Genomic DNA, 21449 nt, shown 5'->3' on the forward strand with positions numbered 1-21449 from the left:
TCAGTGCGTCCAAAACGCGAGTCCAAACAAACTCGTAGCTAATAGCGCTCCTCACATATAAAAGCCACGTAGATGAGGCTATTCGCCATTAACCCCCCGATGCAAAAAAGCGCTGTGTACCCAACGCGCACTTTTTAACATGGCGAATTTAATGTCAGCCCTGGAGCTGGCGTAAAGTTTTGCTGTGCATCAAGGGCTCAACTAAAAAAACAAAAAATACTGCTTTTCTGTGCTTCCTCCTACTTAGTATCATCACAATACTAAGATCTACTCCTAGCGATGACTAAAAATTATTTAAAAAATGAAAGGCTTGATGGAAAAAAAAATGTTTTTCTTGGGTATGTAATATACACACACAACAAACATGCTCCAGGTCATGTATGTTGTTTGTGTATATTATGCCAGTAAGTGATCTGTGTCGGGATAAAATGGATGCTTGTATTCAGCATCCGTTTTCTTAACCCACGCAGAGTCACGTCTCCTGGGTGCCCGATGCTTTTGAGCGCTAGGGGCGCACAATTTGGCCCTGGCGTGACCTTTTTAGCATGGCAGCTCATTAGAGTATTGCATTACATGCCCAGGAGAGGTGGATGTGAGTGAGTTGAAGAAAAGGGCGCCCAGTTTGGACGGATGTTTTTATGCGCGTGATATTGCATCAGTCCCAGAGAGGAGAAGGGGCATGGAGCAGAAAACAGAGGGCTATTCTCTGCTAAGTGAGATTCAGCACAGCTGAGTAGCAGCAAATCTTCAGTTGGCCTGCTTCCCCCCCCCCCCCCCCCCGCCTAGTGTGCCTATTGGTAAATCCAGGCCTGACAATGATTGGCTGGGCGCAGGGACTTAACGTCACTGAAGGTTAGTGGTAAGGAGGGACTGGAGGGACTAGAAGTGTAAGGGGAAGAGGAGGAACTGAAGGCACATGATGGGCAATAGGGGAAGGTACTGTTGGTGCTCAGGGTAGGAGAAGGGAATGGCAGATTGTTGATGGGGAAGTAGTTGGTCAGCGGATTGCTGATAATTGTATAAATGTCCTGTTAGTTGCCTGCCTTGCTTAACAAAAAATGACCAGGTCAGCCTAATGCCAACCGGCTGGCTAAAATTGGGGGCCGAATCAAATCAACATCTTTATTGTGGAGGGGAAGATGTGTCTTTTTGCAGATGACAATAAGATCTGCAACAGGACTGATGCCAAGCGGCACCCTATGAGGTTTATCTACTTACTTTAGATGTAAATGGAAAGAATGGTAACTCTGTCAAATCACTCTGTATACTGTTTCTTTTTAGAGCTTTTCTCAAGGACCAACAGCTAAACAAAGCCTTGTGAAATATCTCAAAGGTGCACCAAGGAAAAAGGTAAGGGGACTATATTATTTCTTTGGAACGCTCGACTTTTGAGCAAGAAGGAGGTTTATTAATCCCACATTCACACACAGACAAAAATGCTTTCTATTTATGAAATGATTTTCTTGGCACATTATCCATGAAAAACTGAAGGGAATTACACTGTCAGGTAGTAATAATACCAGATGTTATTCCAGATATCTCACTAAACTATAGAACACCAAAGAATGGTATTCGCCTTTCTAATTTTATTTTCCATACATACAGTTATACTGCTTGAATATGTGAGGCATGGGTAATGTGTTTATGAATCTGTTCCCAAGAGGAAATGAGATTTGATTAGTACGCTAAAACGGTTTGAAATTGTTTCTTCCACACTGATCATCAATCGGGTATGGTAGACTACGAGAAGTAACACATTTCCAAAGTTCTTTCTTTCTTTCTTTATTTGCTTTTATATACCGACATTCGTTGGCGTACATCACATCGATTCACATTATAACAGCGTAATAGTATGACTGGGGGGTCGTACTATTTATACATTGAAACATTAATTTATACATTGTAACATTTATACATTGAAACATTCACATTGTAACTGTGAAATCAAATGTTATAAGTTGTAACATTAACTTCAACTTTGGAGGGAAAAACATGAAACATATGGCAATAAACCTTGGTGATAGAACAGATTAAACAATGATAATGAAAGGTGTTAAAGGATGGTTGTTGTAGTTTTAAGGTATAGGCTGGGCTGGGTGTCTCAGTAGACTTGTTGGGGATTGTAAGAGCTTCTTGTAAACAAGAGAGCTCATGTTAGAAATTAAACAAGGAACCAGTGAATAGGATAAACTTACAACTGACAGCTATTTCAGTACTTGTTATGTGCAGAAGCATCCACTAATTGGCCAATATTTGCCTGTTTTCTGCATGTGCAGCTTGTTTTGTAACATGTGTGTTTTTCCATAGTGCAAGCAATCTTTATAATGATCAGCAAAGTGGCTAAGCTGTCTGCTAATCATAGTTAATAAGTAAGCTATATATGGCTATGTGTGTAATTCATATTATTTACGATTGTCCTATATTATCTTATCCCAACATGCCTCCCTTTTATTAATACACTACGGTAGCTGTGCCCGGCCACGCGTTGCAGTGGCAGAGTCAGGTTCTTTACCCTCCCTCCCCCTTCCCCTTGCTCATTTACCTCAGTCACTCATCCTCCTCCCCCTTGGTCACTCACCCCCCCTTCCTTCCCCTATCCCCACTCCAACTCTCTCCCCTCACACTCACCCCTCCCCCTTTGGTCACTAACCCCCCTTCACTCCCCTGTCTCCACTCCAACTCTCACCCCTCACACTCACCTCTCCCCTCTGGGTCTCTCCACTGACACTCACTGCCCCCTTCATTCACCCTCCCCTCACTGTCACCTCTCCCCGCCTACTCCCTACCCTTTTGTTAGTGACACCGCACCCTCTCTCAATCTCCTTCCCTGATTCTGATCCCCTCCGGCTTGCAATGCCCTCCCAGCTGCTCCCCCCCCCCCCCCCCCCCGTCCCTCTCTCTCTTGTGCGGTTCTGCGTGGCCCGCTCCCGAAGGCGCGAGGTCAGCGAGGATCCCTCCCTGTCGTGCACGTGAGCCGTACCAGATCGCCACCGCAGCTCCTCCCAGGTGTCGAATTTCGGCCGGCCGACACCACCTCACCCGATATTGCTGCCGGTCCGCCGCTGCTGCCCCTCCCAGCACCATGTTGGTCCCGTTGTGCCTGACGTGCGCTCCCGCCCGCGCATGCGCAGTACAGCAGCTTCATTTCCCAAGGTAGAATAGCGTGTGTTGCATGTCTGTCCAACAGATGTCGCTGTTTTCCACACACCCATGTAAAAACATGTTTTTTCTGTAACCGTGTGACATCTATGTAATCTAGATAGAGAAGAACCTTGCCGAAAGTGAAAGCAAGGTTGAGTCCAAATTTGAAAGCAATTGGTGCAGTAGCTGAGCCTGGTTAAGTTGAAAAAACAGAACAGAGCAGTAAAGGTTACAGTTTGTGTTTTTTGGTTTTTTTTTTTACCCCAAATGAACAGCACCAGCAAAGAATAGTTTAAATATGCAAGCACGCCTTCCTGGCCCCCCCCCCCCCCCAACCCGGCGAAATAGAGCAACCCACGCTACAGCCCCCCTCTCGGGAGATGTGGAGAATCAGTGGCCCCCCCCCTGTGAAAAACGCGCAGCGGAAAATAAGAACGGTCCCTCACCGTGCTCCTCCCCGGCTACCTGTGTAAACTGCCAGCCGGTGGCGAGGGTGTGTGCTAGGGTTTGTTCCGCCGGCTGCCATGTCGCAAAACTTCACCGGTGAAAGATGTGCGTCAGGATTCCTGACCTAGTAAGGGCAAATGTCCGCTGAGGATATGGCGCCGATGGGCTCTTGCCCTTACTATGTCACATGGTGTACCGACGTCATTGTTGTCGCCGTATAGCATAGTAAGGGCAAGGTCCGCCGGCGCCATTTTGGTTGTTGGCATCCGACGGCCCTACTGAATGCGATGTGTTCCGGACCGTTCCTGTGGTGCCGGCGGAGAAGCACGGACTTGTATCAGGTGTAGTGTGTGATCAGAGTGCAGTGCGTGGGTGGGTGGAAGAGGGTACTTTAATTTAAATTCGGAGGGTGTGTGAAATGCGTGGCTTCCCAATGTAGCAGCCAGGAATTCGTGTTTTGGTGTGTTTTGGGAGGGTGGGTGAAGTAAGTGACATTGGCAGGCGTGTGGGTGGGGGTGTGTGGTGTGATGAGTGTGGATTTCTGTGTGTTATGAGGGAGTGTGAATGAAAGACAATAGCCCTGTGTGGGGCTGGGGGGGTGGTGTGTGAGTGTGGTGAAAGGTGTAAGAGGTTGCACTTGCGCTGACAGCCACCAGATGTCGCTGTTTTGTGTAAGCAATTTTTAAACTTGTATTACCTGTCACAGGTGTGACCTATATGTAATGTAAGTGTATAAGATCCTTCCTGTATGGGAAGTGAATGTTGTGTGCAAATTTGAACGCATTCGGTTAAGCGGTTGGCGAGATTAGCAACGACGTACAAACTATTTAACATTTTTATTTATATAGATAAAACGATGCATTATAACGAACAGCATTGCTTTGTTCCTGTAACAGGACAAGATGTACTGCTTGCCTAGTGGCTTGTGCATCTTAATGGGGGTCAGGGAAACGATAGGAGTCATTGGGGTATATAAAAGGAGGCAGTCAGTTTGAATGACACCTGTAGTACTGGTATTAGTTTTCGTAGCCAGCTGGATAAAGAGCTGAAAGCATGGACTATAACTAATAGCCAAACTATAGGAAACAACACTAGTTAGCATAGAATTACAATGTGGAGCCAAAGCCAATTGGAAGCAGGTCTCCCCAGAGATTATTCCACCATTCTTCATAAGCATGCTGGAAATCTTTCTGGGTATGTTCGACAAAGGTAGAGACTTTCTTTTTTTTAGGAACAGAAAGGCTTGAAGTTGGTGGGTAAACTTTTCCCATACTTCCTGTATTATGTGTAAGATTTTAACATGAACATGTTCGATCAAACTCATATCTGTAAGTCTAAGTCCCTGTCATTGTCTGTAACAGGTCAGGGACCTTAACTTGTAGTAAGGAGTGGGAATAGTATGCAGCGGCGGATTCCCGAGGAAGGACAGGCCCGGGGATTCGCTGCCCAGGCCGGCCCAGGACACATCACGTGGTCTGCCGAGCGCGGCTCCATCACGGCCGCGCACAGCAGACCACGTGACTGGAGCGACCGGCCCACCGGGGGATGCCCGATCCCCCGACAGGCCAATCCGCCCCTGATAGTATGACTCTCAGTTACCGCTGGAGTTGTAGAGGTACTGCGGTAATCTGAAGACAGCAGAAAAACTGCGATATGCACATGAGCTACAAGCTTGCTAGTGTGCCCACGGTGTAAGCCATTACCCAGAGGGGCAATATACAGGGTGTTTCAAAAAGATGGACCCGATTTTGAAATACACTACTTTGAAATTGGGTCCATCATTTTGAAATACCCCTCTACTGCTAGCCTGGTCTCCATAGGAAGGCATGGTCCCCAAGGAAGGAATCAGTGGGAAAGATAGATGCCCTCTTTGGGGACTATAGGGAAGAGAGTAAATTGCGGGTGGACCTTGCAAGATTGGAAGACTGGACGTCCAAATGACAGATGAAATTTAATGTGGACAAGTGTAAGGTGATGCATATAGGGGAAAAATAACACTTGCTGTAGTTACACGATGATAGGTTTCATGTTAGGAGTTACCACCCAGGAAAAAGATCCAGGCATCATAGTGGATAATACTTTAAAATCATCGGCTCAGTGTACTGCAGCAGTCAAAAAAGCAAACAGAATGTTAGGAATTATTAGGAAGGGAATGGTGAATAAAACAGAAAATGTCATAATGCATCTGTATCGCTCCATGGTGAGACCGCACCTTGAATACTGCGTACAATTCTGGCCATCAAAAAAAATATACATGTGATGACTTTTGTTGAATATAGGTATAAAAAATAAACAAACAAATAAATAAATATAGTTGCACTAGAAAAAGTACAGAGAAAGGAGACCAAAAATGATAAAGGGAATGGAAGAGAACTCCATAAGGATAGGCTAAAGAGGTTAGAGTTGTTCAGCTTGGAGAAGAGTTGGTTAAGGGGGGGGGGGGGGGTATGATGGAGGTCTACAAATTCATGAGAGGACTAGAACAGGTATGGCATGCTCTTATGTTCTTATATTTGCCATTTTCTAACTATTTGTATTTTCCAATGGTAATCTAGACTGGGATCTCCTGTAAGGGTAGGCAAAGTAGAGGGGGAAACAAACTTCCTTTCACAGGTTTTTTGAAGTTGCACCCCAGAGGTAATGGTATGAGGAAGGGTTGGTGGAGATCAACTACTTTATTCTCCTTTCAGAAGATCTACTAATGAATTTTAGAGATTAGAAAAGATAATGAGTTTCAGTTCTTGCTCTTGGAGATCTGGCAGTTTGTGATAGTAAGAGGATTATAATAAAGTTCTCTACACAGAGAGCTTCAACCGGAGTCAGTGTGGGAGTAAAGTCAATGACATGTGTTGTGCGACATACTGAGATTGTGTTATGTGATGTCTGTAAAAATGCATTATAAGTTGAAAGGTATGCTGGACATACCCCCCACTTGGGTCTCAGCTCCCCTATGTGTTATCGATCAGCTCCCGCAGAGGGGAGGAGCTGGCGATTTGTTATCAATCCGCCCGCCAGGAGGGCAGAGTTAGCAATCTGTTATAGATCTACTCCTCAAGAAGGGAGGAGTTAGCAATGTGTTCAATGCTGCTTCCCCGAGGGGAGGAGCTAGCAAGTTGTAATACTCCGTAGGTGGGGTTAATAATCTGTAGTGGGTTGGCTCCCACAAAATGGCAGTCTGTGGGAGCTGCCACTCTGGGAAAGATACCGCTTTAGTAGTGTAAGGAATAAGCATTTAATGGAAATTGGTGAATCCTTGGGCCGATGGCAGATGACAGCGCCCTCAAGTGGAGATCCTGAGAGGGACCACCGGCTAGGCTGGAGTATGGAGACAAACACAGATAGTTCTTTATTAGACAGGAAGTAGAACCACCAGAGGTGACAGTAGTGAGCTGTGCCCGGCAGGGCTGAAGTCCCTCAGATATTGGAACTGCGATCTCTGGGTTGTTGAGCTGTAGAGAGAGACTATAGGTAGTGAGTAGACAGGGTATACTGGATACATAACCAGTAGTAGATGGTACACTCACAATTGTAGATATCTGTAATGGCTTCTATACAACAGAGAGTCTTCAGTGTATTCAGGAACAGGAGCCGTAGGCGGGTACTGGTTTCTATATGCAGTCTGGAATAAGAACTCATAATATCTGTGTATGAGATGGCATATGGAATAGAAGAGAGTCTTTGGAGGGTTTAGGAACATAGGCCCTCGTGGAGCGAGTACCGGTTCCTATCTGCATTCTGTAATAGTAATTCACAGGATATATGTATGCGATAGCTTCTGAGATAGAAGAGAGTCTGTGAAGGGTTTTAGGAAAATGGGCCCTCGTGAAGCGAGTACTGGTTCCTATCTGCAGTGCGAAATAGCAATGCACCAAATATAGGTATGCGATAGTTTCTGAGATAGAAGAGAGTCTATGAAAGGTTTTAGGAACATGGGCCCTTGTGGAATGAGTACCGGTTCCTATCTGCAATAATAACGCACGATCTCCGTATCTGCGATAACGTCTTAGACAGAAGGGAGTCTTCAGAGATTAGGAACATAGGCCTTCGTGGAGCAAGTACCGATTCCTATCTGTAATAGAACTCACAGTGTTCACGCCTGCGATCGCTTCCAGGCAATAAGGAGTCTTCTGAGCATTCAGGGACGTAGGCCCTCGAGGAGCGAGTATCGGATCCCGTCTTAGCAATCTGAAATCAAGAAGAGAGAGTGGGGCCCCCGAGGAGCAGGTACCCCTTGGTAAGTTTGTGGAGGCAGAGCAGCGGAGAAAGATTTCCCCTTGCTAACTCGATTCGTAGTTGCAAGCAAAGACCTTTTAAGTTGGAAGTGGATGACGTCACCACGGGGGATCGCCCCCGATTCGCGCTCTTCTGGTACAAACTCTGAGGCGCGCGTGAGCCCTTATGTCATCAGGAACATAGCGGATCCGCAGCGTCAGGCCAGCCCGGGGATTCCAGGGAGAAGCGGCGAGGAGAAGCCATGGCAGCATCTGTCCGTCAGACCTGAAGGGAGTCGCCACAAAGGTAGAGAGGGTGAAGCGAGGGCAAGAACAGGCATGAACGCAACACCATGTGACCAACTTGTTGGGAATCTCGGCCGCAGGCAGGCCCCCCCCTTACCGTCGGGCTTACCTCCTTCATTGCGGGCTGCTCCGTCCTGGCCCAGGCCGCGTCGGGCCCTCCTTGCGGCATTCTCCCCACAAGGGAGATGCCGCCGGCAACTTTGGGTGACTCTGCCCCCTAGGCGCAAGCGTGCGCATCTGCCTTGGATTTAAAGGGGCCGTGGCGGGAAACCTCGGCCTGGCCCCAAAATCCACGTCATCACTAGAGGCTTATATATAGGCTGCATCAGACCTCCTTACCTTGCCTTGGCAACAGGTCGACTCCTCGAGCTTCTAGTTACTAATCCTGCTTGTTCCTGACTCTGTTCCTGCCTTCCTGCCTGCGCTTTCCTGCTCCCGTGTTCCACTTCCTGCTGGCTTGCTTCTTCAGTTTGACTTCGACCTGGTTCTTGGTATTGTCTGTCTTCTGCCTGTCCTGACCCTTGGCTTGCTCTCTGGCTTTGTCTGTCTTCCGCCTGCCCTGACCTCTGGCCTGCTTCCTCGTCTTGCACCTCCGCTGCCTGCCTTGACTCTTGGACCATCACTGACTTTCCAAGCCTTCAGCATGCCTCGTCTTGGACTATGCTCTCCTCGTCTTGGACTATGCTCTCCTCTTCGCCAGGAGACCTTCTCCTAAGTCCTGCCAGCCCCGGCACTCAAGGGCTCAACCTGCGGGGAATGAGGGCTGGTATAGGTGAAGGTCCTGTCAGGTCTCCTGATGCTGATCCACCTCCCGGCTACGAGTACCACTGCAGGCCTTCCTTCAGTGGGCCCTCCATACACTCTAGTCGGCCCAAGGGTCCACGTCCACAACAGTTTGCCAAGGCCATAGACCCAGCAGACCTCGCTGGCCTCCAGGCTATTCCAGTCCTGGTTCAACGACTGCAACAGCAGCAGCACTGCTTGGACATCATGGTAGTTACCGTCGAGAAACTGGCCAGCTGCCTGGACTCAGCATCTCCAGTTGCAGCACCGCCTCCGGCTCCTGCTCCAGCTCCTGGACCAACTACTTCTCTGCACCTACCAGCGCCACCCCGCTATGCTGGGGACCCTAAGCAGTGTCATGGGTTCCTTAATCACTGCTTCATGCGATTCGCTCTCCAACCAACACAGTTCCTGCAGACCAGGTTAAAACAACCTACATACTGTCTCTACTGGACGGCAGAGCCCTGGCATGGGCCTCTCTGCTGTGGCAGTGGGGCGATTCGCTGCTTGGAGATATCCAACAATTCGTGCACACCTTCAAGCAGGTATTTGACGAGCCTGCCTGGCAGTCTACCGCAGCTACAGAACTCCTTCATTTGCATCAAGGTTCTTGGCCTTTGGTCAACTACGCTGTTGAATTCTGCACCTTGGCGTCTGAGCTAGGTTGGTGGGAAGACAGCTTGCCTACCTCCGTGCCTTGACCATTGCTACAGCTGACCACTCCTGCCTACCCCCGTGCCTTGAGCATTGCTACACCTGACCACGCCTGCCTATCTCCGTGCCTTGACCATTGCTACACCTGACCACACCTGCCTTCTCCATGTGTTGACCATTGCTACGCCTGCCTATCTCTCTGTCTTGACCATTGCTATGCCTGACCATGCCTATCTTCTCCTTGCCCTGACCATTGCTACGGGTCACTCTACTTTAGACTTTCACTTGTCCAGAGTTCTACGTTACTCGCCACAGCTTCCAGTGGCTGCTGGTGGCAGAAAAGGATTGGTAAGTATTGCTTTGGAAATCTTAGGACTTAAAAGTTTGGGGGAGAGGTGAAATAGTGAGGTATATTCTTATTTTTGTGTGCCTGAATAAAAAGCAAGCATAAGGTAGGTAATTCTAGTGTCTTTCTTTCCCTCCCACTCACCCCTTAGCGCATTCTTTGATTTATAGACAAGAGACAATTTCATATTAAAAATAAGGGTTTTATTTAAAACACAGGTTTGCCCCAGCCCTGATCACTACCAGATTAATAGTGAATACACCAAATAAATTTAATTTACATAGCCATATTCCCTTAGCAACCCAAACTTAACTAAGAATTCAATAATATTAAAATGAAGGCAGCAGTCCAGCAGCGAGATGGGGGGTCCTTCTAGTCTTTTGCACTAACTATCACATGTTTGAAATTTTACCAGTTGGTGAGAGGTTGTAGGTTTGCATCTGATGCAAAGAGCATCTGGCTGTCAGAGAATGAGTCTGATCTCTGGAGGCTAAAGTGGCAGACCTGGAGGAGCTGAGGCAGACAGAGAGGTATATAGAGGAGACCTTCAGGGACATAGTAGCCAAGTCCCAATTCCAGTTTGGCAGCCCCGGTGCTGCCTTGGAGGAGAAGGTCACCTGGTTAGAGAGCATCACCCTGGTATAGCAGGAAGTAATTCTGTAGCAAGGGATTGCTCCCAGGGTGATATATTATCCCCTCACACTGAGGACAATTCTCCTAGGACTACTGCCCAGGAAGGAATGGTAAAATCAACTGTCATAGCTGATGATTCGATTATTAGGAATGTAGATAGCTGGGTGGCTGCTGGATGTAAGGATTACTTGGTAACTTGCTGCCTGGTGCAAAGGTGATGGACTTCACACATCGGCTAAATAGTATTTTAGACAGTGCTGGGGAGGAGCCAGTTGGCATGGTACATTTATTTATTTTATTTAAATTCTTTTACTATACCGATACTCAAGACAAGGTCTTATCATACCGGTTTACATTAGAACAGGAGAAAACCAATTAACAACTAAGTAGAAGGTAAAGTTACATTAAACAGGGAGCAAAAACATGGGCGACGGAAGACAGGAAAGATTTAAAAACGATAACAACTGGAGAGTGATAAAATAATCAACTAAAAACCATAGAGTAGCGAGACTTCAACAGAGATTTATCCTAGGCGATTATTAACATAGAATATCCGGTGGGAGGAGGAGACAGGGAGAGGTGAGCAGGGGTGGTGGTGTCAGGTCTGGGACTGGAAACAGGGAGGGGGGGAGGGATTAGGGAAGGCACCAGTGATAAAGGACAGTATGGGAGGGAGGTTCTGGAAACCAAATTTAGACTTTTAGGTAGAAAGTTAAAATACAGAACCTCCAGGGTAGCTTTCTCTGAAATACTACCCATTCCATGTGCAGGACCCCAGAGGAAGGAGTCTCAGTGCATGGAGGAGACAATGATGCAGAGAAGAGAGATTCAGTTTTGTAAGAAACTGAGCAACCTTTTGGGGATGGTGGGGGGGGGGGGTCTTTTCTGAAAAGATGGGCTCCATCTTAACCAGGGTGTCGCAGATGTGAGCCCTTAGGCTGTGCCATAGTTGATGCAGCCTAGCAGGTGAACTTACTAGGCCTATTCCGACAGCTGGTGGAAACGCTCTTACTGGAACTGGAGCTTCACCTGTATCAGCCCCATTCCCTGTGGATTGAGCCTTTGGGTTCCACGTGCCAGCAGGGCTTAGGCTCCATTAAAGAGCAGTCAGAGAGAGTCCAAGTGTAGATAGAGGTCAGGGCAGGCAGCAAGCACATGATGTCCAAGTCTAGGCTGAGGGACAGGGTGGGCAGCGATCCAAGAGAAAGGTCAGATTCCAAGGAGAAGGTTTGAACCAGGGAATCAGGCCAAGACAGACAAGACATACATAGACGAGACGTTGAGAGACAAAACTGGGCAGAACAGACAAGACATGGCAAGAAAATACTCCAAGGACCAGGGCAAGGTGGGAGAAGGAAAAGCAAGGAGGGAAGAGCAAGGGTACAACCTAGCAAAGGCAAGATAGCAGGAATACAGGCAAGAACTGGAAAATAAGATAAGGTTCAGAAACAGTGAGATGAAGCATGGCAACTAACAACATGCACTGCAAGGCAGGAGGATCTGTTGCTGAGGCATGGAGAGGAGTGCAGTGAGAGTTTAAATACCCCACCTTGTGACATCATCAGGAGATGCCTCTGCTGGCATTTCCCGCCACAGTGTCCTCAAAGATCAGTGCACGTTGTGCATACACACCTAGAGGTCATGCCGGCGGAGCAGGGAAAGGCAGTGAATGGCAGAATCATAGCCACAACAACATTTGGTGATATTTATTTATTTTTTATTTATTTAAAATTTTTTATAGACCGACATTCATCAGGGATATCACATCGGTTCACATTGTAACGCAAACAGGGTGAGTGCAGTCAGTTGCAGGGACTTCTCATGGCTGGCCAAATGTTACACAGGGTAGAAACAGGCTGCTGGCGCTAACCTTTAAAAAGGAGATGGAGCAGCTTTTAAACTAGAACAAGGGGGAAAGCTGACAGTCGCTCAGCAGTGTATGGTTCAGAGGGAGGTATCTTTGAAAGATATTAATGAAACAGGAAAGTTAGGACATCCTAACAGAGAAGTTCCAATAAAAGCAAAAGTGGTCCATGTGCTTATAAGTAAAGAACTACCTGAGTTAAAAGATTCCAAAATTATTCTTGTCAGTTGATAAGCAGGTTCTCAATACTAATAAAAAACATACTTTGAATTGTCTGTATGCCAGTACCAGAAGTCAAAGAAGTAAGATGGTACAGTTAGAATGAATGGCACTGAATGAAGAGATAGATATAATTGGCATCTCAGAGACTTGATGGAAGGAGGATAACCAAAGGGATAGTGTTATACCAGAGTACAAATTATATTGCAATGATAAGGTGGATAAGCTTAGTGGGGGGAGGGGGGGTGGCATTTTATGTTAGGGATGGCATAGAGTCCAACAGGATAAAAATCCTGCCGGAGACTAAATGCACAGTATGGGTAGAAATCTCATGTGTGTTGGGGAAGAATATAGTGATGAGGGATATATTACCGTCCACCTAGCCAAAATGATCAGATGGACGATGAAATGCTAAGATAAATTAGGAAAGCTAACAAATTTGGCAGGACAGTAATAATGGGAGATTTCAATTACTCCACTATTTACTGGGTAAATGTAACATTAGGACATGCTAGGGAGGTAATGTTCCTGGATTGAATAATTGACTACCTCATGGAGCAATTGGTTTAGGAACTGACGAGTGGGGGAGCCATATTAGATCTACTTAGTGGAACGCATGATCTGGTGCGAGAGATAATGATGCTGGGGTTACTCAGCAATAGTGATCATAACTAGTAATCAAACCCCTTTTCCACTTTCAGGACTTTAGAACCATCCTTCAATCCACGTTATTTTCAAAAACAGACTACTGCAATGCCTTACTCCTGGGGCTCCCCATTTCAGCCACAAAACCTATACAAATGCTCCAGAACGCAGCAGCGAGAATCCTAACCAATACCAACCGCCGTGCTCACATTACCCCCATCCTTCGAAACCTGCATTGGCTGCCAATAAAATATAGAATTCTATATAAAGCTCTCACGATAATCCACAAATCTATTCACCAACAGCTCACACTAGACCTTCAGAACCCTCTCAAACACCACTCGTCCGAAAGACCCATCAGAGAAGCTTATAAAGGGACCCTTCAAGTCCCACCTTCAAAATACACCCGCCTAAAAACCACCAAAGAACGTTCCTTCTCCACAGCAGGCCCAGTCCTCTGGAACAGACTTCCGACTGACCTAAGACTGGAACCTTGCCTTCATACCTTTCGAAAACAACTGAAGACGTGGCTTTTCCTCCAAGCCTTCCCCTAGTCAAAATGCCACTTCGAACTCAGCCTAAGGAATGAGATAATTACCAATCTCATAACCAGTTATATATTATTTATCTCTTGCTTATTTCCGCTCTACCTTTCTTCCTGGCTACTCTAGCCCCCAAGTTCAATGCCCCTGTTTTATGTAACTTTGCTTGATTCAGCCTTGTTCTTGGTTACTCTTGTTTATCCCCTAAGTTCCATGTAAACCGGCCTGATGTGAATTCTATTCGTGAAGTCCGGTATAGAAATATATATTAAATAAATAAATAAATAACTTGATCAAATTTGACTTAATGACTGGAAGGGGGGACATTAAGTAAATCTACAGCTCTAGCATTAAACTTTCAAAATGGAGACTTTGATAAAATGAGGAAATTAGTCAGAAATAAACCAAAAAGTGCTGCTACAAAGGTTAGGACTGTACAACAGGCGAGGATATTGTTTAAAAACATCATATTAGAAGCCCAGTCCAGATGTATGCCATGCACTAAAAAAGGTGGAAGGAAGGCGACTGCCAGCATGGTTGAAAAGCAAGGTGAAAAAAACTATTTTAACTAAAAGAGCTTTCTTCAAAAATTGGAAGAAAGATTCATCTGAAGAAAATGGGAAAAAGCATAAGCATTAGCAAGTTAAATATAAAATATTAATAAGACAGGCTAAAAGAGAATTTGAAAAGAAGCTGGCCATAGAGGCAAAAACTCATTCTAAAAACATTTTTGAGATATATCTGAAGCAGGAAGCCTGTGAGGGAGTCAGTTGGACCATTAGATGATAGAGGGGTTAAAGAGGCACTTAGAGAAGATAAGGCCCTTGCAGAAAGACTAAATAAATTCTTTGCTTCAGTGTTTACTAATAAGGCTGTGGGGAGATAACCATTACAGAAACAGTTTTCTAGGGTGATGATTCAGATGAACTGAACCAAATCATGGTGAACCTGGACGATGTAGTAGGCCAGATTGAAAAACTGAAGAGTAGCAAATCACCTGGACCAGATGGTATATACCCAAGAGTTCTGAAAGAACTTAAAAATAAATTTCAGATCTATTATTAGTAATTTGTAACCTATTATTAAAATTGTATATATTAACTGAAGACTGGAGGGTGGCCAATATAACCCCGATATTTAAAAATGACTCCAGGGGTGATCTGGGAAACTATAGATAACTGAGCCTAACTTCAATGCAGGAGAAAATCATTTAAACTATTCCAAAGAACAAATTCACAGAATATATAGATAGACATGTTTTAATGGTTCACAGCTAGCATGGATTTACCCAAGGGAAGTCTTGCCTCACAAATCTGCTGCAGGAGTTAATAAACATGTGGATAAAGGTGAGTCAGTAGATTTAGTGTGTTTGGATTTTCAGAAGGTGTTTAACAAAGTCCCACATGAGAAGCTCCTAAGAAAATTAAAAGTCATGGTATAGAAGGCATTGTCCTTTTGTCGACTGCAAACCGGTTAAATATAGGAAACAGAGAGTATGATTAAATGGTCAGTTTTTTTGATGGGGAACAGTAAACAGTGGCGTGCCTCAGGGATCTGTATTGTGACCTGGGCTTTCATAAATGATCTGGAAAGGGGAACAATGAGTGAGGTGATCATATTTGCAGATGATACAAAATTATTGTTAAAATACAAATAGATTGTGACAAATTACAGAAAGAGCTTGTGAGATGGGAAGAGTGGGCATCCAAATGGTAGATGAAATTTAATGTAGATAAGTGTAAAGTGATGTAAATAGGAATAAGTAACCCACACTGTAGTTACACGATGTTAGTAGTTACCACCTCGGAAAAAGGTCTAGGCGTCATAATGGACAATACATAGAAATCATCAGCTCAGTGTGCTGCAGCTGTCAAAATCAATTAGAATGTTAGGAATTATTAGGAAGGGAATGGTGAATAAAACAGAGAATGTCATAATGCCTCGATGGTGAGACCTCACCTTGAGTGTGCAATTCTAGTCGCCACATCTCATAAAAGATATAGTTGCACTGGAAAAGGTACAGAGAAGGGTGACTAAAATGATAAAAGGAGATGGAACGGCTCCTTTATGATGAAAGGCTAAAGAAGTTAGAGTTGTGCACAGCTGAGGGGGGAATATGATGGAGGTCTACAAAATCATGGGAGGACTAGAAAGGCTAAATGTGAATCAGTTGTTTACTCTTTCAGATAATAGTAACATTGTAATGATGGCAGAAAAAGACCATATGGTCCATCCAGTCTGTCTAGCAAGTTTCATATGGTAGTAACTGCCGCTCTATGCAGGTTACCCCATCTCTGTTTAGGATATTAACTGCCACTCTGTGCTGGAGACCCTCATAAAACATTTTTTTTATTTCCAATCTCTAACCTTTAGGGATCCACAGTGTTTATCCCATGCCCTCTTGAATTTGCTTACTGTTTTCATCCTCATTACCTCCTCTGGAAGGGCATTCCAGGCATCCACCATCGTCTCCATGAAGAAATATTTCCTGATATTGGATCTAAATTGTCCCCCCTGGAGTTTCATTTCGAGACCCTAGTTCTGCTGTTTGCTTTCCAACAGAAAATGTTCGACGTTCATGCATCATTAAAACCTTTTCCGGTATTTGAAGGTCTGTATCTTATCTCCCCTGCACCTCCTCTCCTCCAGGGTATACATATTTAAGTCCTTCAGCCTCTCCTCATAGAGGTCTTCTGATACAGACAACACATCATTTTGGTCACTCTTCTCTGGACCACCTCCATCCAGCCTCTATCTCTTTTGAGATACAGGCTCTCCAGAACGGAACAGTTCTTCAGGTGAGGCCTCACCAAAGACCTATACAAAGGAATTACCACCTCCTTTTTCTTGCTGGTTATTCCTCTTTCTGTGCAGCCCAGCATTCTTCTGGCTTTAGCTATTGCCTTGTGACATTGCTTCACTGCTTTCATATCTTCAGACATTATCACCCCAAGATTCCTGTCCCAGTCTGTGCACATTAGTTTTTCACCTCCCATCACATACAGCTCTTTTGGATTTGCCACACCCCAGATGCATGATTCTGCACTTCTTGGCACCCAGCTGCCAAATCTTTGACACTCTTCAAGCTTTCTTAAATCACTTTTCATTCTCTCTATTCATTCAGGTATGTCCACTATGTTGCAGATCTTAGTATCATCTGCAAATAGATAAACTTTAACTTCTATCTGTTCTGCAATGTTGCTCACAAAGATATTGAACTGAACTGGTCCCAAAACTGAACCCTGGGCACTTCACGTAACATCCTTCTCACTTCAGAGTAGGTTCCATTTACCATTACATGCTGTCTCCTGACAGTCATCCAGTTTTCAATCCACTCCACCATTTTGGCGCCCAATTCCAAGCTTCATATTTTATTCACAAGCCTCCTATGTTGGACCGTATCAAAAGCTTTGCTGAAATTCACGTAAATCACATGAAGTGCTCTTCCTCGATCCAGTTCTCTAGTAACCCATTCAAAAAAATCAATCAGATTTGTCTGACAGGCTATTCCCCTGGTGAATCCATGCTGACTTGGGTCCAGCAACCCAGTGGATTGTAGATAATTCACTATCCCTTCCTTCAACAGAGTCTCCATTAATAGAAGGACTTCATGAAGTTAGCAAATAGCACATTTAAAACAAATCAGAGAAAATTCTTTTTCACTCAACATACAATTAAGCTGTGGAATTAATTGCCAGTGGATGTGGTTAAGGTAGTTAGCATAGTGGGGTTTAAAAAAAGTTTAGACAGGTTCCTGGAGGAGAAGTACATAGACTGTTATTAATCAAGTTGAATTAAGGAATAGCCATTACTTATTACTTCCATTAATAGCATGGAATTTATTTAATATTTGGGTACTCACAGGACACTTTCTAGATATGTGTAACCTGGATTGGCTACTCTTAGAAACAAGATACTGGGCTTGAAGGACCCTTGGTCTGACCCAGTATGGCAATTCTTCTATACTATTTATTTGCTCATTTAAAAAGAAAATTGTATTTAAACAAAAAGGCAGATATTCTCAACAGCAAAAGATACTTTATCATCCAGATATAACTTGAAGACAAGTATACAGAACTTGGTCACAAAGTACAATAATTGTAAAAACAAAGAAAAAGATAAAAATATGATAGACCAACATGAGTAGAACAATACTGACAACCTGGTACTGAACAGATGCGGAACCCTTCCAAGCCTCAGCCCAGACTTCTCCTACTCCTATCAGCCAAATATTTCCAGTAAGGCTCCCAGATTCTGTCATATAAAAATGACTTCTTGCGAAGAGAGAACGTCAGCTTTTCAATAACCACTATGTTGTGGACCTGCTCGTGCCAGTGAGAAATCAGCGGCTGCGATTTCCAGTGTGATGCAACAGTAAATCTGGCCACATGTATTAAGTAATCACTCACACTGTGTTGTTGGCTTGCAAGAGATAAATTAACCCAAAGTCCAAGGAGGCAAGTTATAGGCAAAAGAGTCACTTGGTGCCCCAGACTGCAGGTGATCGTCGATTCCACACTCTTTCAAAAACCCTTCACCTGCACACACTCCCAGCAGATGAGCATATATCTTCCTACCCCCCGCATCCTCGCCAGCACAGACGGGAGGCAGATGGAGAAAACCTAGCAAAGAAAACTGGTGTACTGTAAGTCCTCCTCACTAGTTTGTATATCAGTTCAATCCTGTGACTACAAATGGAAACCCTGTGTATCTTCTTCAAAATGATCCGCCAGTCTCTGTCAGTCAGAGTCAAACTAAGGTCCGCATTCCATTGTGCGAATAAGGTCACCATGGGTTCCCTCTCTTCATTCATCAAAGTTATGGCTCTGTATAACAATGATATGCTTTTCCTTCCTGGCCCAATTAGCATCATCACCCGTACCACCCGCGAGGGTGTGGTCCTATCCCAAAGTGTCCCTTTGGACCTTAACAACTACATCTTGATGCTATCATTCATCTCTCTCGATCCATCCTGTAGATCAAAGTGATCTAAAAGAACCTCATAAGGGATCCATCCATCCTCATCCCAGAGCTGACCAAGAAATCTCAAACCCTCCTTCCACTAATCTTCTGTTGCAGCCTGGAAAGTGGCTATAGAGATATTGGGATTGTTCGTTAATATTACTAGTGGGGTGTGAGTGTCTATTTGAAATACCCAAGCTTATACACGTTGCCCGCCAGATGCTCATTTTTAACAGATTGAAAAGAATGAAACAGTTACTATGGCATGTGCAAAAGTTTGGACACCCTTCCAGTTGATTCCATTTCTGCTTTTGTTTTATAAAGTTGTTAGTAAGGCCAAAAAGGTTGATTGACTTGTTAGGCCTTCAGTCAGGTGAGGACAGTTCCACAGTTAAACAAATACTCGGACCCATCTAACTAAGGGGTGCCTAAACTTTTGTACACCACCATATGTCTTTGTATGCACTTGCAAGGCTGAATATGTATGTTTGCGCGGTAAGGCTGGCTGATGAATGTGGTATGTATATGCATGTGTGAGGCTGTATTATATATCTAGTCTTTCCTGACCTTTCAGTTACTTGATCTTTCTCTCCTTTTCGAAAAAGCAGTATTAGGAGAACAGCAGAGGAAATATTCACTGCCTGTCTGGTAATTTTGAACTCGCACTCTGCTCATTTAGTCTGGGTGACTGCCCCCGTTTCCCAGGTGTGAAAAGAAGAGGGTGCATGGGTGGGTTCTAGTAAAGGACAGAGAAGGGGGAGGGGGAAGGAATATCCCACTTAATAACCCCTTCCCCACCCACCAGGTGTGAAAGGAACAGATGAAAAGTAGCCCTGTGTGACCTATGTTGGGGACTGTCTGATTTTATCCTTGTGTGGAGATGGCAAAGATCTAGAGCAGTTTCTGCATCTTTGCTCTCTGAATGCTACCTGCCACTTGGGCATAGAGACAGGAAGAGAAAATCATGCTAACTCTCTGCTATGTGGTCAGAAGGTGGTAGGATATTAAAAAAAAAAAAAAAAAAAAGGTTTCCTTTTGCCTGCATGACGTGCACATATGTGATGTGTGTTTGTGCATGTATGTGAAGCTGAAGTTTGTGCATGCATGTCTATATGATATTTAAATTTGTGTATATGTATTTGCGACACTCAGCCTTGTATGTATGGCCAGGTTTAAGAGATTTGTGCCCGTAGGCAGAGTTCCAGGTCAGCAGCCCCTTTGAAGCTGTGCTGGCCCATGGCCGTGAAGACAAGCAGAAGCAGGAACCTCTTGGGCCTTGGAAAACTGGTGCCTCAGGCCGTTGCTGTGCTTAAAGCTGGGCCTGATTGACAGACGTAGAACCCCCATTTTCTGGAGGTGGTTGGCTTCAGGATTCGGAAGAGAGAAAAGGGGAAGAGGAGCTTAGTGGAAGGAAAAACTGGTCTTGGGGGAAATGTAGCACAAAAGAGAAGACAGAAATGACTTCTGAAACAAGTATGCAATGGCTGACATCCCAATCTGTGAGCTGTGCTTACATGTTGGTATTTTTTTCTACAGTTCACTTGGTTCTTGTGAATTAATGAGCTTCTGAAAATTGTACTTATAAGAGGATTTTATTTATTTCAAATGTTAATCTTGTAATGTTGAAATCGGAGAAAAGAGGCCAGTGCCCTGAGCTAATAAACTCTCTTTAATTAGTGAGTCAGTGCTTTAGAAATTGGTCATGGTAAGAAATTTCAATTTGTCAGCGCTGCAATTAGTTTTTTATTATGGAAGTAACCAGGTGACATCATTTTAGTTACATGTCTAGTTAAACTAGCATATCACTCGAGGTTACGGTGGTAGAATTTCGTATTAGTAATTGAAACTGTGATACACATTTGCTTATCTTGTCGGAAAGATCCCCTGAGGCTTAAGGGTGACAAATGGCTCCTTTACACCACAGGCTGTTTGAAGTTTCACAAAGAAATGTAGGACCATGGCTTCAAAGAAAACTATATCAAAGCAGCAGTTTAGGATAAGCTAAAAAATCTACCATGTATCAGTTCAACCATTTCACAATCAATTTAGAAATGTTTAAATTAAGCAACTCCCTTATGAATGCCCTTAACCCTGGGAGCAGCTCTGTTAGCAGGAGAAACAAAATTTCCTCACATTTCTTGAATGCAATTATTCTATTTTTGGTTTCTCATCCAGTAGTAAGTGAAACTGTTCTGAACACGGTCGCTCCCAGTCATTTAGGGGAATTGTAGGGCGGCAGATTAAAGAATTTCATAGAAACAGGGAATCATGACAGCAGAAAAAGACCATATGGCTTATTTAGTATACCCATCCGTCCAACTAATTTAGCTTTTCAATTTCCAACACTTCTTCAGAGATTCCCTGTCTTTATCCCATGCTTTCTTGAATTCAAATACTGTTTTTGTCTCCACCACGTCCACTAGGAGCCTATTCCACACATCCATCACCCTCTCAGTAAAGAAATATTCCCTAAGATTCATCCTCATCTCAGGATCCCTCGTTCTAGAACCTCCTTTCCATTGAAAGAGGCTCATCTCCTGTGCATGGAAACCTTTGAGATATTTGAATGTCTCTATCATAGCTCCCCTATCGTGCCTTTCCTCTAGGGTGAACATGTTAAGAACATTAGATCTATCCCCATACTGAGGGGTATAAGGGATGCCATTCATAAGTTTTTTAGGAGTTAGGGCAACATT

The 21449-nt window shown here is 44.5% G+C and overlaps 1 protein-coding gene across 1 annotated transcript in view; it reads left to right on the forward strand.

The window, feature by feature from the left end:
• Window positions 1–21449, forward strand: part of DNAI1 (dynein axonemal intermediate chain 1) — a 730814-nt gene that overhangs the window by 25189 nt on the left and 684176 nt on the right. Inside the window, exon 2 of the mRNA XM_029581328.1 lies at window positions 1282–1350. Coding sequence (XP_029437188.1) covers window positions 1282–1350 — 69 coding nt within the window. The remainder of the gene's footprint in view (window positions 1–1281; window positions 1351–21449) is intronic.

The sequence above is a fragment of the Rhinatrema bivittatum genome, chromosome 1 (genome assembly GCF_901001135.1).
Source record: "Rhinatrema bivittatum chromosome 1, aRhiBiv1.1, whole genome shotgun sequence".
Taxonomy (NCBI): domain Eukaryota; kingdom Metazoa; phylum Chordata; class Amphibia; order Gymnophiona; family Rhinatrematidae; genus Rhinatrema; species Rhinatrema bivittatum.